Source organism: Falco peregrinus, chromosome 18 (assembly GCF_023634155.1).
Source record: "Falco peregrinus isolate bFalPer1 chromosome 18, bFalPer1.pri, whole genome shotgun sequence".
NCBI lineage: Eukaryota > Metazoa > Chordata > Aves > Falconiformes > Falconidae > Falco > Falco peregrinus.
In genome coordinates, this window is record NC_073738.1 from 1,558,503 (window position 1) to 1,583,559 (window position 25,057).

Sequence of the window (25,057 nt, forward strand, 5' to 3'; positions counted from 1 at the left end):
AGCCTGGCTGGGCAGGCTGGCTTTCCTTTGCGTCGTTGAGGTTTTGTACCTAAATGTGCTTACCTGAATTTTGTGCCAGAAATCTTCAGGGGTTTGTTTGGAAAAAAATCTTCTTTCCCCTAAATATACACCTGAAGCATATAGTGCAATACCTTCTGCTGTCCTTTTCTTTCTAGAGCACAGCTTTTTTGGGTCGGAGTGGCAGAAGCGGTGGTGCGTCCTCAGCAGAAGAGCCTTTTACTACTATGCCAATGAGAAAAGTAAGTGGTGAGGTATCTGCCTCCGGTCCCCAGACTGTGGGTGGTGGCTGAGGGCACAGACAGGGCTGGAGAAGAGAAGAGAAGAGGAGAGCCCTTGCTGAAGGACATGCAGGAGAAACGCATATACCATGGGAAGGCTGTAATTCCCCATCAAGCCTTAACATGCAGCTTCTTGAAAGCTAGATCTCAGTTTGCTTGTTGGGGTTTCCCCCCCCCCAAACACCTTTATAGGTATGGAACAAGAGAAGAGAGACACAGGAACAGAGCTGGGTGTAAATAAAACGATGTACCAAGTTTTCCATTAGCCATCAGCTGGGCTTCAACCCCCTAAGTGACTGTATATAATTCATGTGTCAGTGTATATAAATATTTTGCAGTCATGCTCCATCAGATACATATAAACAGACAGCTAATATCTCCAGCAGAGTTTGGCATGATTAGATATACGGCCTTCCTCTGTTCTACCCATCCAGACACGCGGCGTGAAGATGGCTTACAGAACACCTACGTACATCCTTGGTTTACAGTGACAAGGCTGCAGCTAGGACAGGGTTAAACTCCAGTGGGTCGTGGGGATGAAGCTGGTCTTTGTCCCTCTGCCATGTCCTTTGCCTGAGAATCTCGAGTGGTTTTTGTTTCCAAATGAGCTTCCCATCTCCTCTCATCCTGGCAGGGCATGTGCAGGGGTAGGAGCTGCTAGCAGAGGTAGATGGGGAAGCGCGAGGGGTTGATATTTGGTTGTTTCTGGAGGGGGACAAGCGGTTGTCATCTCCCAAATGGTCTCCAGAAGACAACAGAGTAAAGCAAACCTGTTCTCAATGGGCTGAAATCCTCATATTGGGCTTGACCTCACCCCTGGAAGTTTTTGTTTTAGTGATGTGCATATCCAAAAACAAACAACAAAAAAAAAAAGGTTTGGAGCCACTGCCTGAATCATACTCCCACATTTCCTCAAGGACATTCATAAGGGAATAACGGGCCGGGGTAAATAACGATGCCTCAGGTGACTGCAGTGAAGTTCCCTCTCCCCACCCTGCCTGACACCAGCCTCACCCGTGCATCGGCACGATCTGCAGGCCAGTTCTCAAAGGCCCACTAAATATTTCTTCCCCTACGCCAGCCCCTTAATGCCTCAGCAGCAGAATAATCATCGGCCTCGTATTTCCCCAAGTACACCCTTGTCTCTGCTTCATTACAACCAGCTCATCTCATGCAACCTTCTGACCCTGGCAACCTTTTGCTGGCTGTTCGTAATCTCTCGAGGCTGAAAAGGGCATCCTCTTTACTGTGTCTTTATGAAGATTTTGTAATATTCCCTTTGGATTTCCAGGGGATGGACATGCTCAGACTGAGGGGGGGGAGCGGGGGGTTGTGGCCATTTCTCACCAACACACTGTGTACCTCGGTTTCCCTGTGTGGGCAAAGACATCTGCACCACCCAGCATCACTGCGAGTTTGATAAAAAGATGCAAACTCCAGACTGAGCATATTTCTCTTCTTCCAGGCAAGCAACCTAAAGGCACCTTCTCCATGGAGCACTACAGTGCCCAGCTGGCTCCCCATCTCCGCAAAGACTCTCGAAAAAAATGCTGTTTTGAGATAATCTGCCCTGGCAAACGGGTGTACGAGGTAAGAACTGGGGGAAGAAAGGGACCCTCTGTGCTGGCTGGCCACGAGGTCCCAGCTCTGGGGACAGAGGTGCAGGCTGGAGCTGCAGGGTCAGGGAGGCTGGGAATCTCCAAACCCCCTGGTAAGACAAACCAAGGAGCGCTGCAGAAGGTGCTGTTGCTTCTCCTTCTTGGCAGGTCATCTCAGCACAGACCTTCCCTTGGCACGCGAGTGACCATGGGCTCTCTTTGCACTTGTGGGGCACAAGGGTTAAGTGAGAACATGGGGCAGAAGCAGCAGAGGACTGGGTTTGGAAAACCCATTTTCAAATAAGCCATTCAGAGCCAGGTTAAACTTCAACCTTCGATTTGCTGAGCACGCAGGGGACAGCCTAAAAGCTGCTGTAATGGAGAACCTGGCCTGATCCATAAAGTGTGCACGAGAGTCTTCCTGAGCTTCAGGGGGACTTTGGATGTAGAGTCTTGGTTCAGAGTCGGTATGGTATATTCAGTGGGGATTGTGGTTTTCATCTGAATTCTTTTAATGAATTAGGCTTGACAGCCTTCCTCTGGGATAGTCTAGCTTTTTTCCGCTTCTGTTTCCCTGTTTGGAATAGAGATAAAGAAGTGAAATGGCTTTCCCGAAGTCACAGGGTAGAGAATGGCAGATCCAGGATCTCCATCCTGTTCTAGCTGCAAATTTTTCCCTCTTCCTACATATGAGAACCAGCCCAATAACTGGTGAACCTCTCTCCAGTTCACAGCCCCAAGCCCAGCCGAGGCTGAAGACTGGGTGGATCAGATCCAGTTCCTCCTGAAGGGTGAGTTCAGCAGCTTGCCCCGAGCCAGCGTGCCCTGTTTGCTTGGGCAGCTCCTGACAGCATCTTCCCGCCTGGCTTGGGATGCTCCCTCCAGCAACCTGTGGGCTTGTGCTTGTGGCCAGGACCTTGCTGGGGTCCCAGCATCCCCTCTTAGCAAAAGAGAGGTTCTGGGGCTTTGCTTTTTCAAGCTGGTGGTTAGAAAGAGGTGGTGGGTTGGAACCCCCAGGCACCTGGTTTCCAACTCGAGAGCTTTTGGCTGCTTTTAGAGGATGGAGTTGTGTGTCCTCTCAAAGGCTGCAAGTGTCATCAAGTAGGACAAGAAGAGGATGGGAATCGCTCCTCACTGCTGGGGCTGCAGATCAGCAGTTCTGTCCTTGGATGATGAAGGATGGGGTCTGGATCCACCGGAGTTGCTCCAGTTTGAGACCAGAAATACTGAGACAAGACTCCAGCCCTGCCTGTGGAAACCTGCTGAAAACCATAGGCAGCTGCCCATGCTCAGTTCCTTGAGTCTCTTGTTGAATTTGCCTTTGTTCTCTGGCATTTTCCATCCTTCTTGGGCTTTTCCTTTGGTTTAGCCTATTCTCAGCTTCCATCCCATTTTCTGTGCACCAGGTGCTCACGGGGACAGCTCGCTCCTTGCAAGGTCCATCGTGAGCACAAAGTGCCACGGCACAGGCTTTGCTACTGGATTCCAGCTCACTGAAAGTACCGGCATCCAGCTGGTTCTTCGATTTGCTCTTTTTGACCGTGGTTTTGCTCTCTCCTGCCAGACCTGAGCTCCCTCACTATCCCGTATGATGAGGAGGATGAAGAGGAGACCTACAATGACGTGGACAGTTCTGACTCTGTGAACACAGCATCCCACAATACTACCCTGAATCAGGATGAGCCGAATGTTGAGATGGAAGAGGATGACATCTACGAGGTTTTGCCAGGTAAGCAACCGTGAGCCATCCCCTAGCCTTAGCACTGCAAACGTGGGAGGAGACCTTGGCCACAAAACACGTTGATGAGAATGAACATCTCAGGCTCTTCTGAGTTTGGTGGACCCATAACTCCAAGGCTTGGCCCCATTTCTCTGTTCAGACTGGTTGATGGACTGCAGGACCAGACCCTTTCTGTTCTGGTGAGGCAGGAGGTTTGTCAATTCAGGTGAGGCAGCTTTTAGAAGTTGTCCTCCATTCAACTCAAGTAATATTAAGTTTGGTAAGAGTGGAATCTCTGGGCTGTGTTACCTGGAAAATCAGAATTTAGATGATGAAAATGTTCCTTCTGGGCATGCAGTCAGGGCTGTAACACAATTACTGGCCTTCCAAGAGATGATAAAATAACTGCATTAAAGGCTAGCGCTTGCTCACTAACAGTGCACGAGGTCTGGAGGTGGGAAGGCAGCGGCTACCGGTGAAAGGAGCCAGGAGCAATCTTCCTGGCACAGAACCAAATAGCCTGTGAGGGTGACAGAGTCTGCAACGTTTCTTACCATTACAGCAGAAATCACGGTGTGACATGCCCCAGGGCTTGGTGAACAGGTCACCTGAGCCTTTTTGAAACCCGTGGGCTGCCTCTGCACTGAGGTTGGGATCACCCAGCTCTCTGCACCCCATCCCTAAGAGCAGGGTTCCTCGGTGTCTGCCTTCGGAGATGAAAAATAGGTCCTTGTTTCTTCTTATTTATTTCAGAACTTTATATTTGTAGTGATTAAAAAAAGAAAAAATAATAATTAAATGCACCAGAAAGTTTTATGGTGCCCGAGATCTTTGTCTTGTTATTGCTGCCAAAGGAAATCTCTGCTCAGCGGTTTGCAAGTGGCATCCAGACAGCTGCCGGGAGCGGAGCGGGGCTGCGGGGCTGCCTGCACAACCCGGGGCGAAGCCTCAGCCTCTCTCCATCTCTCATCTTTCCTTCCTGACCTTCCCTTCCTCTGTTTACATCCTCAGCTCTTTGGGCAGCAGCTTTTTCTTCCTCGGGGTGTACCTACAGCCATCCCTGAGCTCTAGCAGGAGCCCCGGCGCGGTGGTGCCCAGGCTGGTGGGTGTGAGGTGCTGATGGTCTGTCAGGGTTTCAGCATCCCCGGCTGCTTCGGCAGCTGTGCCCAGCGCTCACTGCCCTGGGGCTGCCAGCACTGACTACAGAGCAGACAGGAGATGTGAGGCTTGTTCCACACGTGGCTCACGGTGACCCCGCTAGGAGCTGGCAGAGTGTCGAGTTAAGGACAGAGCCCACCGCTGCCGCCGCTCCGGCACGCTGAGTGCCTCGAAAGAGCTGGAGCTGACCCTGCCAGCCTGGTTCACCCTCAGTCCTCATGGATGTTGCCCCCATGCACCGATCGATGCCCTGATGCTGGGGCTGTGGAGCATCGTGGCGGAAGAGGGAAGATCCCAGCCAAACCCTTCCTTTAATTAGGAACTTTTACTGGGCTCCCCGTCCTGCCCATCCCAGTTTCTTCAAAGCTTGCTGAGGGGTTCCTAATGCGGCCCAGAGGGTCGTGTCTCAGGCTGCTCGCCAGCCCACGCCCCGCAGCAGCAGGGATGAAGCCCCTCGCTCTAGCAGTGCGTTTGCAGTACCCCTCAGTCCCGGTGCACGGGCACCTGGGGGGGGCTGCTGCCGTGCGGGGGCTGCCGTCCCGGGGTTCAGCCAAGCATCACGGCTGTGCCGAGCTGGGGCGCGGGCATCGCCCCTGCCCCCCAGCCAGCGTCCTGCCCACGTGGCTGGAATCGCACCCACACGCAGGGAGCCTCAGGCAAAGCCACAGCTCTCCCGTCTGGCAGTTCCTCGACCCCCGCAGACACCAGTTCCCTGCCAGCTGGAAGAGCTGGTGGTGGCACGTTGCTGTAGAGGCAGAGCACTGGGGTGTGCAAGTGGTGAGAAACCAGCTGCAGGGCTCAGGGGCAGGTAGGAGAGGTCTGCTCTGCCCCAGGCTCATCCCCCCTGCCCCTTTGCACCCCTGTGACCCCCCCCAGCAAGTGCAGGGAAGGTCCCCATCCAAACTGGGGTCTCCTCTGGGCCTGGCTGCCTCCCTTGTGTCCCAAGTGAAAATAGAGAGAAAGAGGGAGAGGGAAAAAAAGAAGGGGCGGGTGGGGAGATGAAGAGATAATTTCCTCAGCAAGTCATCGTCGTTAATGAAGTTTTACAAAAACAGATACAACCAAGGAAAAATAAAATTTCACAGGTGATAAATTTTTCCAATTTCCCTGGCAGAATTCGATAGGATTGTTAAATTAAGAGTGAAGGTGTCTGTTAGGAAGCAACGAGCAGTGATGGGTAATTTTATAGAGTGGAAAATTGAATCAAATTGCTACATTAAAACACAGCTCCTCTGAGAATCTGCCCAATGCCCAGGCTGCTCCGTCGCAGCGGTGGGGTGCATGGCCCGCCGGCTCCCCAGGCGTGCCTGGGGCTGGGGGCTGCTGTGGGGCTCTGGACCCTGGCTGTGGGTACCCGAGCTGCCCACGGGGATGTAAAGGCATTTTCCTGAGGCTGGTGTGGCTGGGGTTGTGATGCTGTGCACAGGGAGGTGGCATAGGGAGAAGCAGCACAGCCCCTAGGAGATGCAGTTTTTCAGTATTTCCCTCAGATTCATCACTATAAAATCCAGATATTGGTTGAGACCAAACACCCGGGAAGATGGAGCATCGCTTCCAGGCAACTCAGAAAAACACCTGGTTGCAACAGGCTGCAGGTCTGTGGTGTGGCGGGGAGCTTGTCTCACCCCTGACAGCCGCATTCATTAATTTCACAGCTCAAAATATACAATTTTTGTCAATGTGTCTGTGCCCGGGGCCAGTGTGCTGCAGCACGAGCCACGGTGCAGGCAGGGCTGGCAGCACCCCAGGGTTCGTGCCTTCGCCAGGACACCCGCACTGCAGGCAGGGACGGGCTGCGGCTGGTCCCGCTCCAGCCTTGCAGGGAAGGGGGGCTGCAGGGGGGCGAGCAGAGCTGGCTACTGTCAGCCAAGGGGAAGCCACGCCAGCCAGCTGGCCACGTTTTCCTGACAAGAATCCCACGTGAGTTTCCTCCCTTCCTTCTGCCAAGGCTCCGTCTCTCGCACCCCTGGCAGACCTCGCGCGGGGTGGCCAGCCGAGCATCCCGGGCAGAGCGGGGACCGGCCAGCGCCCAGGGTTTTTCTCCCAGCACCTTTTGCAAAAGGCCCAGAGTGAGCAGTCAGCAGGGCAGAGGATTTGAAAAGAAAGGGAAACTGAGGCACAGAGGAGCAAAACAGAGCCGAGCACCTTGTCCAAGCCATGGAGCAGTCAGCTGCCCAGCTGATGTCTCAGGTGGGCGACACCAACAGGGGTGAGGTCCCTGGCTTTGATTTCTGGTTAGAGCATGGCCCAAGGTAGGAGAGGGAGAGGGGGCTGCTCTGCGAAGCCTCCCCAGCCCCTGCCTGGCAGCCTTGCCTGGAGCCTGAGACGTGGAGGAGCAGCAGCTCTATGTGGGGCGAGGGGACCCACAGAGCTGCCTGAGCTCGTTAGGGGCTGTAATTGTGACTCCCCATTAGCTGTGCCAGCAAGGGGGACCAGCTCTGCAACCTGGGCGGGGGGAGGGTCCCGAGAAAGTGGGGAGGAAGCAGGACAGATCCATCTCCCCAGGATCACGGAGGCTCCCACAGCTGCCCAGCACCACTGGCAGCGCCAGCCCCTTCCCCCGTGTGCAGGATTCACGCAGCTTTGCTCATCGTGGAAATCCAGTGGCAGCATTTCCTCCGTGGCACGTGTTTTCCTGCACCAGCATGGGCTGACGCTTCCCAAGGAGCGCGTGTGCTTGCCGGGGGGAGTGAGAAGGGCTCTGGGAAGAGGTTTCCTGAGGACAACCTGGCTCTGGGATGGAAGCGGTGCCTGCAGGATGCAGGCACAGATGCAAGGTGGAGGGATGTGCACAGCATGGGTGGGAGGAGGGGATGGCCTGGGGAGACCCTGGGTGCAGGTGTCACCCACAGCAGTAGGGGAATGATACTGGCCCGCACTGGTGTTCTTATGGTGCGCAGGAGCTGGTTCCTCCATCTCATGCTAAAATGGGGCTGGAGAAGTCAGTGCCATTGGTTAAAGTATAAAGGAATCCAGATGTGAGGGTTTGGAGCGTGTGTGGGTATGATGGGGGCTGAGCGCTGTTACAGATACATTTACGTTCTCTTTTACAAATGCAAAGAGCAGGCAAAAGCCACTTTCAATAATTTATTTTAAAATCAATGCTAATGAGATTCTGTCTCGTCAGTGGCAGAGTTTTACAATAAAGTCTGATTTATTTAGGAAAGATTTTTGGTGCTGCTTCCCATCTAATGGGGGAGCCGTTGCTGTGACCCCCCAACTTGGGATGCAATTTGTAATTGGCAGCGGGGCTCTGACCTGGTTTGCATCGATCAGCTGGGGTGGGAGAGCCGCTGGGGCTGGGGCTGCTCCCCTTGCCTCACGCTCGGGTGGGATCAGGAGACCCAGGCTTGGTTTCTGCTGGGTCTGCCAAAAGTGACAGCAAAGCCACGTCCCCTGGGATGCAGCAGGGACATCCCCCGCCCCACGCTGCCCAGCTGCCCGGTGCGAGGTGCGGATGAGCCACCTGCCTGTGTCGGCTTTCTGAACAGCTTCAGATTTGCATTTTTTTTTTAGTATTATTTTATTAGGTCACTTCTGGTATTTATGGTTGCAGAAGGAAGCCTGGGCTGTGATGGCAGCCAACGTGGGTGCTGTGCACCCGACTTGCACCAGCACCCAGTGTTAAACAATCTTATTTAAACTTATTTACGTGTAGATCCTTGCTCCTGTCAGTCTCCAGCCATCCTGCGGGGCTTCCCCACGACTTCCAGCCCCCCTGTCCATAACCTTTTCCACAGTATCATTTCTCATTATTTTCTTGCATCCTCTCTCCCCACCCTCCGCAGCCAGCCTGCCTGCCTTCTCCTCTGCTGCCCAAGGTCCTCTTTCTCCTCCGTCACTCCTGCTCCTGCCCCCAGCCATCCTTGCTTGCCGTCCTGGCATTTCTCCTCCGCGTCTTGTTTTCTCTGTGTGGCGAGTCCGGCACGGGAAGCTTCTCTTCCTATAGGGCACTCAGCAAAGTGCTGCCTAAATTTATGAGGCTATAATAAGTGATTTGTTTTTACCAGTGCTAACAACAATTCATATTTTTCTGCAACACGTTTTAAAATATTATCTGTGACTTCCTCCCTTCCACTCTTCACAATTAAGCCGGGAATTTATTATTCTGACAGTCAGATGCTCTCGCAGCCCTCTGCCTGCCTGGGGGTTTGGTGTAGCAGTAATGCTCACAGCCCTTCCCTTGACTTCTCTGCTCTGTTCCCCCCCCAGATGAGGAGCCGGAGCCCCCATTCCCAGAGGACAGTGAGGATGCCAGGAGCAGACAGAGAAGCGGTAAGAGCCCACGCTGCTCTGGCGAGCCCACAAGACCTGCAGGTCATGGCTGAGGGGTCCGAGTCCAGACACCTTCAAGCATCCTGGTGGTGGAGGGTGTGCGGAGGACGGGGAGGCCCCAGAGCAGACTGATGGGTGACAGAGGAGACTCTGCAGCTGGCGAAGTTCAGATAATTTGGGCTTGGGGAATTGGAGGATGGAGGCTGGAGGTTCGGTGTTGGATGCTGTGGATGGGGAGTGGCTAAACCAGTCTTCTCCATGCTATGGGCATGGGGGACGCGCCTCCTTTTTGGCCAGACAGTCCATGAGTGGTGGCTTTAGTGAGCTTTCGATGGAGGAGCCCCAGCATCCATCCCCCCTCCTGCCTGGTGAGATCTGTGCGCTGAAGGATCTCCCATGGAGGCACCCCCATCCCTGTCCTTTATCCCATCCCGGACCACAGAGAGGGAGCCAGCCCTCCCGCTGCATCCCAAAGGGCTGGGGAGAGGCAGAAAGACCCTGGAGAGAGAGCAGGAAGCGAGTCATGGTCCAGAGGAAGCTGCCGCAGGGAGGGATCTTGGCGCTGGAAGGACGTGCATCGCCACCCCAGGAACCAGTAGCCTGAGAGCCTGCCATGGTCACCAGGGCCCCCACCCCTGCTTTTTCCTTAAGGACCCACACCATGGGATGGGAGCGGAAGATCTGTTTCCTCCCCAGTCCCACCTGCTTCACTTTCCATCGCCGCTTCCACGCCGGCACAGGAAAGCAGCGCTTGTGTCCGAGCAGCCGGGGCTGGACTGGCTGGGGGCTTCCTGCCGTCCTGTCGCTCCTCGCCGGACGGGAAAACACATCCTCCTGGCAAAGCCCCGCTCGGGAGAGCTTCCTGCACCATCCTCCCGCTCCAGAGTCTGGAGGGGACGGTCTGACTGCAGGCATCCCACTTGCCAGGTGCTGGAGGCTGGAGGTTCGGTGTTGGATGCTGTGGGTGGGGGGTGGCTATACCAGCTTCACACACGCTCGTGCTCCCTTGAACGTGCGAGAACCCCAGGCACTGCCCGGCTGGTTTACCCTTCCCAGCACCCCGAGAGCCTCCATTGCCGGTGTTTCTGGAACACCTGATCCAACAGTTCCCTTCAGCCAACATCAAACCCCCTTGGATGTTTCTTGGGTAGTTGTCCCCAGCCCAGGAGAGTGCTCAGACCTGTTGCTACTGAAATCTTGGTAGCACAGGCAGGGTCAAGTCCCCGCTGCTTGCAGAGACCAGAGCAAGCCAGCCTTTCTCCACCCCACATGGTTTTGCAGAGCTTGTTTCCCAGTCTCCCCCCCATGATGACTTATTTGGCCACTGGAGCATGTGGCAGCTGCAGCTGGTATCAGCACCCAAAGCTCGGAAAAAACAACATCCCGATCTTTATAACTGTGGTCCTAAAGCTGGGCTGTACATCTGTCCGTGGAGACACCTCGGCGCGGGGTATGAAGCAGAAGGTGATGGGACACGTGTGCGCACGCACGTTGGTCTTTGCCTTTCACAACTGCCCCAGCATTTACACATCCAAAGGCGCAGGCTTGGGAAAGCAGCTCCCCCGTGGGTTTTGCAGCTCGGGGTGAGGGTCACTGGGGAGCAGAGCACGGCTTCATGGCAGGCCGGTGCCGGGGGTGGTAACAAACCTGCACCCCAAGGCCACCCCAAGGATTTTGGCACTCGCCTGTCACAGCCCTGCCAGCCATTTAAACACCCTGCTCATACTCATTAGCATCTGCCTGGCAGTTGTAATTGTTGTTAATCGTTATAACTGGTTTAGTTATTAGCATTGTCATGATTGCTTTAAGTCCTGTGTCTGTTTTTACACTAAATAATATATTAGACTCTTGCCTCGGAAAAGCTGGGCTGCATTTCAAGGGGAAAGGTTATGGCAGCGCCGGGAACCCCAGCCCTGGTGCCTTTTGCCTTGGTAATTTGTGCTTCTGGCCAACTGGCCCAACGGTGAGAAAGAGATGATGGGAGCCCTTGAGCAGAGGGCTGGGCTGCAGGGAGGGAGGGAAGGGGCTATTTCTTAATTATGTCACACGGCCAAAGTGCCAGATGAGCATTTGGCTAATGGAATACTATTGTTTCTAATTTCTAAGAACCACAAGGATGCCACAATGCTGGAGCAGCCCAGCAGATCCAGCTGAGGGCTTCAGGCTGCTCCTGCCAAGACACCCATTTGCTCCTCTCAAGGCTGCTTAATCCCTTGCCTTCTGCACCAGCTGAGCTTCGGGGCTGCCGCTGCAGTGCGAGCTTACCAGCCGAATACAAACAGAGCAAAATTCCTCTACTTGGAAAACAACAAAGCCTCGCAGCCTGCTTCGCACCGCAGTCCCCAGCGCCTAGCGCGGCGGGAGGTTTCACCTAGCATGAGCACAGCCGTGAAAAGCCCTGAGCTGGGGATGGTTGTCATTAGGTTTCAGCATCAACAAGCTTGTGAAGCAACACGCCCGGAGCAAAGGGGCTGGGGCGGCTCGTGCCTCTCCCACAGCCTCTTCTGGGGGCTGCTCAGGCTGCAGAAGAAAATGATGCGGTTGTCACATTTGGCTGGTTTTCTTAATGACCCCAAGGCCCATAAACACGGGAGCAGGCTCTCGTCCCACTTACATCAGTGTAAATCAGTCACACTGAAATCACGGCTCTGCCTGAACACAGATTTAAATGTCTAGACGGGGCACCGGGGCTTTTTAAACATAACCTCTTCGCTGTAAAAGTGAGAGGGATTCGTGCAGGGTAAGGCAGGAGCCCTGGGATGGGTTGTCTGGGCCTGACCCACGTCCCACCCAGCCTCGGAGGATTGTGGACACCCACTGTCCCCTGTGGAGGCTGCAGAGAGAAATCCTCCCACGCCTGGCCTTGTCCTGAAGTGCTAAAATGGGAGACGGGATCCCTTTGCTGCAAACAGTCTTAATTTTCAGAAGATATTCTTAGCAGCTGGCACAAACTTCTCCGTTGCTTTTGAAGCTGCGGCTGGGGATTAAGCGCAGAGCCCGGCCGCGCTTTCATCGTGAGGCATCTTCCTCATCCGATGCAATTAATTCTGACCTTTTGAAGGCAGGGTTGGAGGCAGGGGTGAGACCTTCCATCCGACCAGCTGACATAGTTGGAAAAAACACACAAACTTCTGGGAGCACGAACATTCCTGTGGGCTGGAAATGTTCCTCCCTTTATATTTGCGGAGTATCATGTCCAGGCTCCTGCGTAGGGCTTCTGCGAAGCCTCTGTCTCACAGCAGCTTCTCCTTTCTCTGCTCTTTGATGCGATGGCAAGATGCCTCCAAGGTCTTCTTGTTCCTTTGATAAGCAGGAAAGTGCAGATGTGGGATGGGGAGGCATCTCCCAGGTGTTCCTGCTAAATGAGGGACAACTGGGACAAGGCTGACTCCAGCTTCCTGGCAGCATCTTCGGTGTGGGCGAGCAGCCCCACGGCTCCCTGTCCCGGGGGAGCTCCAGGCAGGAATGGGCGCTTTTGGCTCTGGAAACGGCTTGTAGGGAGATGTATTTTCTGTTTCAATCCAAACCCTCTTCCTCTCCCGATACCTCAGTGACACAGAGCAGAACTCTGAAGAGGAGCAGAGGCTGGTGCGGGGCATCGCTACATTTAAATCACTTTAGCAGCAAGTTAATGATGATGCTCCACAGAATTACCGGTATTTTTTATGCCACCGGTGCAGCCTTTCCCCACCCTTGCACACCAGCAGGTTGGTGCCAAGCACCTTCTCCCCGTACCAGGTTATTCCCTGCATTGCGATGTTGTCCTCACACCCTCCTCCCATAACGACCTTTTCTGTTAATTACACAGTTTGCTGGCCTCTACCAAAGCTGCTGCTTGCCTCATCCTCCTGCTCGGTGCCCGCACGCCCTGATATTTCCTCTGCCTCCAGTTCATAACCTCTGGTTCCTGCACTTAGCACAAGCTTAAATAACTCAGTAGCTCCTACTCCTGCTATTCCCTCCACAATCTTCTCCTCACCACTGTGTGCTCCCCCTTTAATACTTTCCAAAGGATGCAGACCTACTTTTTTTTTTTCCCAGCCTTTCTATTTAAGTTCCCCAAGTCCCTGAGTCATTCCAGTTGCTCCCTGCTGTGCCATTATCCATCTCTGTAATGTCCTTTTTCATATTTAGGTGATCAAATCTGGGCACAGCACTCCAGATGCACCCTTATCACTCGGTCCCTTATACCATATTAGAAACATTTCCTCCAACATGTGCTCAATATTTTCTATTTATGCTTTCTGGGCTTGGCTCAGCCGCGTGGCAGAGCAGCACAGACCGCTGGTACAGCCCCAGTGCTCAGTCCCCACACCCCTGCAGAACGTGGTTTTACTGGCTTTAATTATCCATGAGGGTCACATCATGGAGGTGTCCATGTCGTGACATCTGGATTCACCCCCACTTTGGTGCCATGCCATCAGAGCAGTCTCCTGCCTGAAGTTTTTGGTCCAGAAGCATGTTTGAATGGTTGTCTTGTGTGCTGGAAAACTGGGACTCTGCGGGTTTTGGGAGTGTTTTTTTGATGCTGTGAAGGATCTGTTGGATGTGCTGGGAGAGGTCGCTTCCCCAGCCTGCAAACTGGGCACAGCAGCATCTCCTTTGGTCGTGGGGCTCTGCAAGAGCTTGGCATCAGGCTCATCTGGGTCCATCACAGGGTGGGATGCTTTCTGCCCCCATGGCAGCGACCCACCTTGCATGGTGGCTGGGGTCTCTAAGCCAGTTTTTGGGGTGGGAAATGCCGTTCTGAGCTGGCAAAGATGGAAATGTTTCATTCTGGAAACGCTGCTGTGAAGTTTTCCAGAAAACCCACACACACATTTAGCCCAGGGCGGTCCCCAGCCTTGGCACCGCTTGCCAACAGCCTCATCAGCCCAAACCCACGGCTTTCAGCAAACGGATCATTTGCTTCTCAAAAAAATAGGGAAAAAAGAGTCTGCTGGCTGACGTTCTCTCCCCTTTCTGCAGCAGGCCGTGCTCACAGGCATCGAGCGGAGGCTCTGCCTTCCCAAACTCACAGCTCGGTGGGAAGATGGAGATCTGAGCTATCGGGCTGTATCGTGGCATGGAAGGTTTGGGACCTTCTCTGACCTCTTGGCAATAGGGGGCGAAGGCAGGTGGTTGCTCCCTGCCCTCCTCCCATCGCCATTCCTGCTCTGGGCGCTCCCAGTCAAGCAGTCGGTGCGGTTTGCTTGCTGAGCGGGCCCTGCAATCCCCTGCTTAGCTGCTTTAATTAATAAATAAACTTGACTATCACCTTCCCCCAGCAGCATCCTCCCAGAAGCCCCGTGCAAATACCCATGTTAAGTAACCGTAGTGCTTGTCCATGGCCCCTGGCATGGCTGTCACTGTGGTGGGGACACTGCTCAGCAGAGCTGGCACTGGTGCCACGTGTCCCGTCTTGACCAGGTTATGGATGACCACCCCAGGGACAGCTTGATTTGAGCCTGAGGAGGAGATGAAGGGCTTGGGAAAGAGGGAAGGCAACCTCGGGTCCCTTTGTGGTTTGTGGTAAATAGCGTTAATTCAGGGTCTTCCAAAATGGAAACATTTATCAGCAGGTTTATGTGTATTTACTGATAGATACTGCATGTATTTATTGACCAGCCTCTTTTTCCTGCAGTACCTCTTCGGCCTCTGCCTGTTAATTGAAGCGTAAAATTAATAACACCAACATTTCCTTCCTTTCCCCAACCAATACCAGCCCCTCTCCCCCCCCCCCCCCCCCACTCCCCACCACCCCAATGTTTCCCCATATAATTCCCTGTCACCCTGACCTCTCTATTTTTCCCCAGGAGGTCCCCAGCGAGATTACGCTAATTACTACCAAGGCATGTGGGACTGCATCAGCGAGCATCCCGACGAGCTCTCCTTCCGCCGCGGGGACCTCATCTACATCCTAAGCAAGGTAGAGCATCGCCGGCAGCCCCACGTTCATCAGCACGGGGCTGGGGCTCAATTGCAAGGTCAAGAGCTGATGAAATTGCTAAAAATCAAGTTCCAGAGCAGAGTTAAATAGCAACCGGACCCGGCATCCCGCTTCCCCCCTCCGTGACTGCCCCATCAATGCCACTCCTGTGAGTACCCCCTGTCTTCACACGTGACATTTCTAATGCCCCAAAGCCAGATATATTTTTTTTTTTTTTCATGGTAATGGAGTCTGTACGTGCTGTTGCTCAGGTATTACAGGGGTAATTGAGTTGCTCAGCCGGGTGTGACCAGGGCTCCCTTCGGCAAGCACACGCAGGTGAATAAATTAAGTGTTTGCCTTAGCAGGTCTGCAGGGGCAAGAGCAGAGCCACCAGTGTGACCCCCTCCTACCCTGCCTGTCCCCCCAGGGCTCTGTCCTGGCTCCCAGCTGGTCCCTGCTGGACCACGGTGGCCTCGACTGGCAGCAATGAACTGGGGCGGTTGCATTTCATGGGTGATGTTTTGTGATGCACTTTGCACCCTGATCTGGCAGGGGATCAGCGATGAGCCTGGGGGGCTGCGCGTTGCTGGTGGTATTTTGCAATGTGCTTGGTACCCCAAGAGACAGCGATGAACCTGGGGGCGTTGCGTGGTGGGGGCGATGCTCTGCAACGCGCTTTTGCACCCTGATACAGCATGGGGACGGTGGCTTGGAGGGGGTTGCATTTTGCTGGTGGTGTTTTGCAATGTATGATGCAACCTGACTTGGTGCTCGGTGCAGCTCTGGCAGTGAGGAGGGGGGACAGCACCATCCCCCCTGTGCACAGCATCCTCCTGGCCGAGGTGCTGGGACGGCCGGTTCCTTGGCTGCCAACACCACATCTCTGGCTCAATCCCCCTTTCTGGGGAGGTTCAGCAGCCACATCTCAGGGCACAGCGTTGCCCATGCTCTGAGCAGCATCCCCCAGGCCACCGGGCATGGCCAGCACACTGGTTTTTGCTGGTTTTGCGTTTGCCCTCGGTGGGCACCCACCCAGGGAAGGTCGAGCCCAACCATAGTGGTTAAGGGCAGTGGGTGCAGCGATGGCTCAGCTGTGGCAGGTACAGTCCTTTGAAGAGCACCTCCAAGTCTCAGGCTTCTTAAAACCACATTTAGAGCTGAGAAAAAGGTCCAGAGTTCATTTGGCAGCCACAGGATGTCCCCAGGGTGGACACAGGTGATCGGATGCCACAGTGATGGACAGGACGGCAACATCAGCAGCATCAGGCTTCTCCCTGGAGGTCTGTCCATCCATCCAAGCCCTTGAGGCTGGACCCCAGCACGGGTGCCCTTCGCTCCCACAGGCTCGGAGCCAGGCGCTGCTGGCACTGGGCACCCCTGAGACCGGTGTGGGCTGCCCACCCACCTCCCCGCCAGCTCGCAGCTGGTGTGGCACGGGCATTTTTAGCTGGTGCTTTTGAGGCCAGCTCCTGTGCATCCCCGCAGAGGCAGCTGCATCCCTGGCAGCAGCAGAGAGCAGCTTCGAGTCTGGGCTTCGCCGCCCCTTTCTGGAAGGTTGAGAATTCCCCATCTGTGGATCTCAAAGCACTTTATGGCAGCATTTAGCGACTTGCTTCCCCCGGGACGGTGCTGATGTGCTCCGGGCACTGAACCCACAGCGCTGGCTCATCACCTCATTTATCCAGGGGGTGACACGAGGAGCAGCCCACGGCTGTCCCTGGGGGGTGACACCCGCAGCCCAGGGTGCTCGTGCACTGTCAGCACCTTGGTCCATCCCACCGACGGCCAAGCGGGTCAGGTGTCCCCCCCCCCCCGTGCCAGCTCGGGGACACAGCTTGGAGTCACGGCAGGGTTTTCGCTCTCTTCAGTGGCTCCAGATTGTGACTCTTGTGCTGGCTTCCTCACACGTAACCGATCGGTCCTGAGAGCTTTTCCCCCGTAAATTACTTTGTGCAACGGATGCTCGCGGCCGCCGCAGAACGGAGGCGGCGTGGGGCCGGAGGGGGGGAAAGGAGGGGGGCAGCGAGGAGGGGGGGGAAAGGTGTTTGAAAAGCCTGTTCACTCAGCTGCATTTTAATTTCCTTTTCAATCTTGTCCCAATTAATTTCGCAGAATTAATCTCACAGAAGCAAACTCGGCAGCATCGAGGCTGCCGTTTTAGCGGTGCGGTCGCTCTGTCTGAACATGAAATAGTAGCTAATATAAAAATCCATCTGGTGTGTTTGAAACACACGCCGGCTGCTGCTTGGGTCCTGTCTGACATTTCGAGCATCAGCAGCGGGAAAAAGTGATTTGGGGGTTAGTGGACATCAGTAGCTGGGGGGAGCCGGCAGCCCCAGGGCTGCGAGTGCGGGGAGGGTGGAGGATGCTGCAGCAGATGGGATGCACGGTCCTGCCTGCAGCATCGTCACCCACCACAGCCCTCCTCGGAGCGGTCCCTTCAGTGCTGTGTCCCCATGGCCCCGACCCCCGACCTGGGCACCTGTGCCAGCACTGGGAGCCTTTGACTGGGAGTCAAGGGAGTGCCACTGTCAAGGGCTTTGCTCAGCACCCCTGCAGACCCGGGCAGGAGGCTCCTTGTTGTACCCCAGTGCCACCAGTGCTTCGTTGGGCCCCAGTGCTGCCGTGATAACGGGGACAGGGTGGGTCACAGCCAGAGCTGGCCAAGCAGCAAAGCCCGTACCCCGTCTCATCCCTCTGCTTTACAGGGACCCCAAAACGCTACCATGCCGCTCAGTGCAGCCCAGCTGGGCTGATACACGTGGGAATGAATTTGGGGAGGGGAGAGCAGCAATCCCAGCAAAACGCCAGCGTCGCATCCCTTTCCCCGGCACCAGTCCCTTGTCCCCTGGCTGAGTGATTTGTATGTTATGATAATTATTTGAATGCAGCGAGACTTCCTATTTTAAGTGGGCTTAGTTGGATGTGACAAGCAGGCCATAAAACCGGATAAGTTAATTCTCTCAATTGCTTTCAATGAAAGCAGGGGGGGAAGGGGGGGGGGGGGGGGCATATTCCCATACCCCGGACCCCGAGCGAAAGGTGTGTGGTGACATCTAGTGGCATTTTGCCTGGGTTTGGGACCATCTCGCTGGTGGGGAGAGGCCGGGGGGTGGCCACGGGCCCCCGAGGATACGCTCAACCTCAGGGTGATGGAGCCAACGTGTGATGAGCCAGGTCGGGGCTCAGCGCAGCTGCATCCCGGGGCGGTGGGCTCAGCCTCCGGTGGGGTGGGCTGCAGGGATGGGCCCCCGAGGCTCAGCAGCGTTCGGTTCCCATTAACAACCCCTCTGGGAGGCTCCTGAGTTGGGAGGGATGGGGATGGGACGGCGGGGTCAGCTGGAAGGCAACGGTCACCCACCGGTCAAATTCAAGCGAGGGCCATCCTTCCCCCGCCAGCCCCCTCGCCCCCCCGGCGGGAACCAATCGTCCAGAACAAGCCCCTGGCAGCCTCATTCCTCCCAGGTAATTTTTATAAATGAGGGGACACCCATTGCAGGCGAGGACAAAAGGGTGGCCGAGCGCCAGGGAGGCAGCGCTGATGATGCCCAGAGCCTGCGCATCCCCGAAGCCGCATCCCAGATTTTGCCCCATCTGTGGGGGCTCCCCAATGCTCCATCCCAAATTTTGCCCCAACCCCGCTGCTGTCACCCCACACCGACCACCATGCCGGCTCCAAGCGTGCCAGCCTGCCCTCCTCAGGGGGACCCTGGTCCCCACGGGGCAGTGGTGGCCGTGGCAGGGACATGTGGTGTCCCCTTCCCTGCAGCCGTGGTACCCCAGCGCCAGTCCTGGAGGTCACGGGGGGCTGCTGAGCTGCTATCCCCCGGTCCGTGAACCTCTCCTGGGGTGGCACGTGGTTCTGCTGGGGGGGTTTAAGGCGTACTCTGACCATTTATTTTGCACTGAAATTTATAATAAATGCTGTTAAAGACTTTGGCTTTGACAGAGGTAATAATAAATTCACTGTTAAAGACAGTAGTTTAATTCCTTATACCCTCCAATACTGCACAGAATAAACTATATTCATCACCGAGTAATTTTTTACCACATAAATCTTTAAAACTAACCGTCGTAGGCTGTTGAGGCTGAAATATTGTGAATTTATTAGATATGCCCATGTAGTATTGGATTCAGAGGTTTCCATTCGAATATATTACAGAGGAAATTTGTGTCTTTAAGTGTGACAATCCTTCCATTTTCCAAAGCCAGCGTTATAACCAGCATCTCCTCCAGAGTCAACTCTGCCTTTATTAGACAGAGATTTAGTAACGAGCCCCTCGCTAATATGCCGGGGAGGTGGGGGTGACATTTGCTGCAATGCCCTGTTTCAAATGGGTGGCCAAAAAAAAAAAAAAGAGGTAAAAAAAAAAAAAAAAAAAAAAAAAGGTTTTTGTTTCCAGCATAACAAATGCCCGACGATTTCCCAGCTTATTTCATAAATGGAAGTGGAAATTTCACTTGGGGTTGCTACGAGGGGAAATATTAAAGCGAAGCGTCGTCGTTAAACCCATCCCTCCCCGGCCATAACTTTCCCAGGCTGCCGTCGTTTTATGGATCTACATATTATATACATATATATGTGTGCGCGTGCAGGTAGATGGATGCGAGTTGTTTTTATTGGGGGGGGTGGTTCGTCAGCTATAGAGGGAACAAGAGGAGACCTGAGGATGAGACCCCAAGCGCACGTCGGCAACACCGGTCAGGAAGGGTTTAAATCTGGCACCGATTCACCAAGAGGTGACAGGCAACACCTCTGCCACCCTCACGAGCTGTGGGGTTTATTTGTCTGAGCCTGTTGAGCACCCGTGCTTCGAGCAGGCATCCTTGTTTCCTTTGCTAATGTAAAATACCAGCAGACAGTAGAAATCTTTGTTCATTAGAGAGAGACGGAGATAATTATAAAACCATCTCCCGGTTCATGAGGCGCGGGTAACATTTAAACCAATTGATGTGGTAACATTTAAAGCAGTTATATTGCAAAATGTCACGTACGGTCTAGTTTCATTAGAGACGAGTTAATAGATGGATGGAATTGAAACTCCCAGGCCTGGGCATAAAATAAAAAGTTTCCCTTTGCCATAACTCAGTCTCTCCGGCTGCTGCTGTGCCCTTCCCATGGACCAAATCCCAAAAGGTCTAAAACTTCCAGTGCTTCATCCTCTCTGCAGCAGTCACAAATCAAGAGTTAAAAATGACAGTCAGGGACAGCACAGAAACCCCTCGGCCGGGGGAAAGGGTGCTCAGAGGAGCCGGGTTCGGAGGAGAACGGTAACGCACACCATGAAGGCTCAGCATCCCCGTTTGTGCTCTCCTCCACCCAAAGATGCTCGCAAGCCACCGGTGTTTTGCACTCGCTTCTGCACTCTTGCCTTTTTTCCTTTTATTTTTTTTTCCCCCTTTTCCAAGCTGCTCCATCTGTAAATGAACAAACATCTTGATTTTATAGCCTTTTGCTTTGTAACACGGAGGGGTGGAGGGGAAGGGGGGGGAAGTAGTGGAATGCCTAAGTAAGACTTTAATTCCAAATTCATTTACGCTATAGCGATGAAGTTGTCACAAACCATAATGCAGTATTTAATTAAAATAACAGAAGTGTATCTAGATATGTCCTGGGGTAGCTATCACCGAATTATAGTCTGCGCTACCCGGATTGTATTTATGAAACGGCGGCGTCTAAGGTACAGCTGAGCGGATGCGAAAGAGGAAATGTTTAAAGCATCATTCTCGCGAAGGCTGCGTCTCTCTCCCTCCTCTCCCGCCCTTCCCTGCTGTGGTTCCCCACCGATTCGGGACCCTCAGCCCGATTTCGTCTGCAGGGAGGGGTCTGGGGGTCCCTGCTCTGGCTCCTGGCCCTGACCTGGGCTGTCTGGGGGCTGCTGGTCGTTACAGAAAGGGGCTGGAGCCGGCCGGGGCTGGGACTGGTGTCCGGGGAGAGGGGGGCACCGCTCCCAGTGACCCCCCCGTCCTGGCACAGGTGCCTCTCCCAGCCCGGCAGCAGAAGGTGCACCCACCCCTGGGGTCCCTCACCCCCTCCCCGTGGCCCCACAGCAATCCAGGAGGGAAAGATGGGTGGTTTAGGGTCATCAATTAATTAGGAGCATAAATCCTAATGGAGGAGTGAAGCCATGATTTTGGGGCTGGCTGAGGGTGGGCTTTGTGCTTGGGGAGTGGGTGCAGAGAATTGCAACTTCCCAGTAAAGTCACAGGGCCATTGGCTTTGCCAGTGTCCCCTCTACCGGTCCCCATCCCTCCTCCTGGCACAGTGGCCACCACCAGCCCCTCAGCTGCCCCCCTCATGTCCCCCCCCCCACCTCCCCCGGTCCTATAAGCCCAGCCAAAGAGTTATGAATGAAGGGGAAATAATTGCAGTGACCTTTGGAGGGACGCAGCCCTGGGGGTTACTGTATAAAGATATTTTGATAATACCCATCACGTAATCGGCACTCGGTGCTCCCCCCCGCACCCCCCCCGCTCCCCTCTCGCAGCTCGGGGAGGCAGGGATGGATGGCTCCTCGCACACGCTTGTGCACACACACATGTACGCAATTATTCCGAGCCCTCTTCACAGGTCACAGGCAGAGTTTAACTCAGATGGCTGCTAATTTTCATCAGGCGTGAGCGTTCAGGACTTTAAAGGCGAAAATAATTGGCTGCAGAACAAATTTAGGAAATGGAGTGTGCGATAAAGCAAATACAAATCTCTCCTGGTTTTCCCCCCCCCCTTCCCTTTCCCGGTGGCGGGGAGGAGGGGGAGAGGGCAGGGAGAGGTGGAAAGGGAACCGGCCTGATCTTATTTTACCTCCCTTGCAACTTTGCCATTAAAGTTGCACCTACAGCTAGGAAGTTTGTCCGTGAAAAATGGTCATTTTGTTTCCCCTGCTCAAAGCACGTTATTAAAATGCTAATTTAAAAGAAAAAGGAGTTAAATATCTAGCAATGGTGCAGTCTAATTGCAGCCATAATGAGCTCTCTAAATGTGAGTGCCCCTGACACACAGAGAGCATAAACAGCCAGCGAACACATCATTAGTGCTCACGTTCATTTATTCTGCCGACCTGACTATGACCCCGCGGAGGGTCGGGGAAGGAGCAGGTGGATCCGGCTGCGCCGGCCCCCGGGGATGCAGGAAGCGAAGCCGGGAGCGGCTGCCATGGCAACGCCGGGGGATGCTCCACCGGCCCGCCCGCTGCCACCGCGCACCCCTGGGCCCGCGCACCCCCGGCACCCCGAGCATCCCTCCTCCGCACCCCCGGCACCCCGAGCATCCCCCCTGCGCACCCCCGGCACCCCGAGCATCCCTCCTCCGCACCCCCGGCACCCCGAGCATCCCCCCTGCGCACCCCCGGCACCCCGAGCATCCCTCCTCCGCACCCCCGGCACCCTGAGCGTCCCCCCTGCGCACCCCCAGACCAGCACACCCCTGGACCCGCGCACCCCCTGGCACCCCGAGCATCCCCAGCATCCCACGCATCCCCCTGCACCCTAGGCATCCAGTGCACCCCGTGAATCTCCTGCACCCCACACACCCGTCCTGCACCTTGCACACCCCCAGAACCCGTGCATCCCCTCTGCGCCCCCAGATTCTATGCATTCCCTGTACACCATCCATCCCCCTTGAACCCCACACAAGCATCCCAGACCCTATGCACCCCCCAACTCTGCACATTCCCTGCACCCTGCACATCCCCCCTGGACACCATGCATCCCGCACATCCACTGGACCCCACAAACAGCTGTGGAGTGATCTGGGGATGGCAGCACCCAGCAACCTGGGGAGGGAGCAGGGGCCTTCCCAGTGGAGGTATCATCATAGAATAGTTTGAGTGGGAAGAGGCATTTAAGGGCCATCTGGTCCAGCCCCCCTGCCATGAGCAGGGACATCTCCAGCCAGACCAGGTTGCTCAGAGCCCCGTTGAACCTGACCTTGATTGTGCCCAGGGATGGGGCATGAACCACCTCCCCGGGCAACTGTGCCAGGGTCTCACCACCCTCAGCGTAAAGAATTTCTTCCTTACACCTAGTCTGAACCTTCCCTCTTCTAGTTTAAAACCCTCTCCCCTTGTCCTATGGCTACAGGCCCTACTAAAAAGTCTGTCCCCACCTTTCTGTGAAGCTGCCTTTAAGTATTAAAAAGCTGCATGGGGGGTATCAGCCTTGGTGTGATGGGGAAACTGGGGCAGGGAGTGGGGATGCACCTGAGCTGGAGCATCTTGGCTCTAGGTTACGGCTGTGCTGGGGTGGGGGAACCCAGGAGTGCCAGGCCCAGCCACCCCCACCCTGGGCTGCCGCTGCTTTGGGGCACCCCCCCCTCACCCGAGCATCCGCGCCTGTTTTGCATTGAAGCAGCAGGATGGGGCCCTCCAGAGAGAGGAATAGCAGCAGCCACACGTGAAAGCAAGCGGCCGAGGAAGGAGATTAATAAAAGCGATTCTTTGGAAATGACTTTTGCTCCATTCCAGCCTGTTTGCTTCTAAACAGCCTCGCTAATCGCCTCCCAGCAACAGCACAATAACTTCACTCTGATTTCCAACCCCCACCCCCCCTTTTTTTTTTTCTCCTCTCTCTCGCCTGTCCGAGGGGCACAGGAACACCATCCCTGGGAAATATTTTAAAATAAAAAATATCCCAGCCAACACCCCCATCCCTCACCCTCCCCTCCCTGCACCCCCCTTCTCCCGTGCACTCTCGATGAACCTGTGATATTGTAGCAATGGCCCTTGAAGTGCAGTGGGGAGGTGATTTAGGAGAATATTAAAGGCAATGTGGAGATTCGAAGGCGCCTCTCTCAGGGAGATCTGGAGAAATACGCAGCACAGATGGGCTGAGCAGATTAAACATTTCCGTCACATTGTTTTCAAATTGTGTTTGCGGTGCCTGAGGGTTGGTACTGCGGTCAGAGCGCGGCAGAGCCGCGCAAAGCTGGGAGCCGCGCGCTTTATGGAATAAATATTAATACGGCAGTTTCACATGGGCTCCCAATCCCATCAGTGCCGCGGATCGGATGCTGCCGCCGCTGCTATTGTCTCCCAGCTCGGCCCCGGCGGCTGGCAGGGCTCCAGCTGCACCTTCTGCCCGCTCCCGTGCTGCACGGGGGCCCGGCCGTGTGTGCCCCCCCCGTGCCACCCCCTGGCTATGGCACCCTGGTGGGGAGCCAGCAGCCCCAGGGTGCCCAAAGGGATGCGCAGCCCTCTCGCCCCAGTTGCGTCGGCATCCCGAAACCAGGTCATGCCGCTGCCGTGGCGCAGTCAGGGTGGGTTTGTCCTCGGCCACCTTGGTCCGTGGCACTGCCTTGCTCACCTGGTTGGTTGCTTGCTTGTTTTTAGTGGGAAATGGCTAATGGGCTAAATCCTGATCACTGTCGATCAGGCCAGTATCCCCACAGAAAGCTCCCTCTCAGGGAGGAGCTGTGCTGTTGTGCTTGCCAAAGCTGCCCAGGTGGCCATTTCTGCCTGGCCTTCCCCAGCTGGGAACCATCACCTTCCTCTCCCTCCGTCCCTGCTGCTATTGCTTGCTCTGAGCCCCTTCTGTCTGTTAGCTTCTTCCCCCTGGGCTGGGACGTGGAGCACCTGGGTGGGTGGGACACGCGGACCCCGGTGGGGTGGGATGCTGCAGCCACCCTGGGCAGTGCCGGAGCAGGCACTGCAGGTGGGACAAGCCCCAGCTGTGTGTCCTCAGCTCCTCACAGCAGCTGGGAATTGAATCGTTGGAAGGAAGTGGGAATCATTTATTTTTGTAGCAATTTACCCCACAAAAGAGCAGCGTGGTGAGGGGGCACGTAATGGCAGGCCACGATATGAAGCAAAGGGTGAGCATCACCCAAATGAACTCCTCTGTGTACCAGGCTGGGTGATGCGCCAAGGAAATGGCATCCCCAGCTGCATCCCTCAGCAGCTGCCGGCTCCAGATCCCCCGAGGACAGGTAGCCCCTGGATTTCAGAGCCTGCTGCAGCTCCAAGCTGGTTCCAAGGTAAATAGATGTATAGCTGACCTGGTATAAAACTCCCTGGTGTCAGCCGACCCCTCGCACGCCCGCCATACCTCATCTATGAATTAGATTCCTCCATTTTCCTAACAATAATGTATGACACACAAG

General features: G+C 55.0%; 1 protein-coding gene across 2 annotated transcripts in view; it reads left to right on the forward strand.

Annotated features, from left to right (window-relative positions):
* Positions 1-25,057, forward strand: part of SKAP1 (src kinase associated phosphoprotein 1) — a 155,803-nt gene that overhangs the window by 127,025 nt on the left and 3,721 nt on the right. The window contains exons 6-11 of one of the 2 annotated variants that reach the window (XM_055789783.1): positions 177-260; positions 1,765-1,889; positions 2,625-2,688; positions 3,462-3,626; positions 8,988-9,071; positions 14,846-14,958. In XM_055789783.1, the coding sequence (XP_055645758.1) occupies positions 177-260; positions 1,765-1,889; positions 2,625-2,688; positions 3,462-3,626; positions 8,988-9,071; positions 14,846-14,958 (635 nt within the window). The remainder of the gene's footprint in view (positions 1-176; positions 261-1,764; positions 1,890-2,624; positions 2,689-3,461; positions 3,627-8,987; positions 9,072-14,845; positions 14,959-25,057) is intronic. The other variant, XM_013298468.3, reaches the window with a different exon arrangement.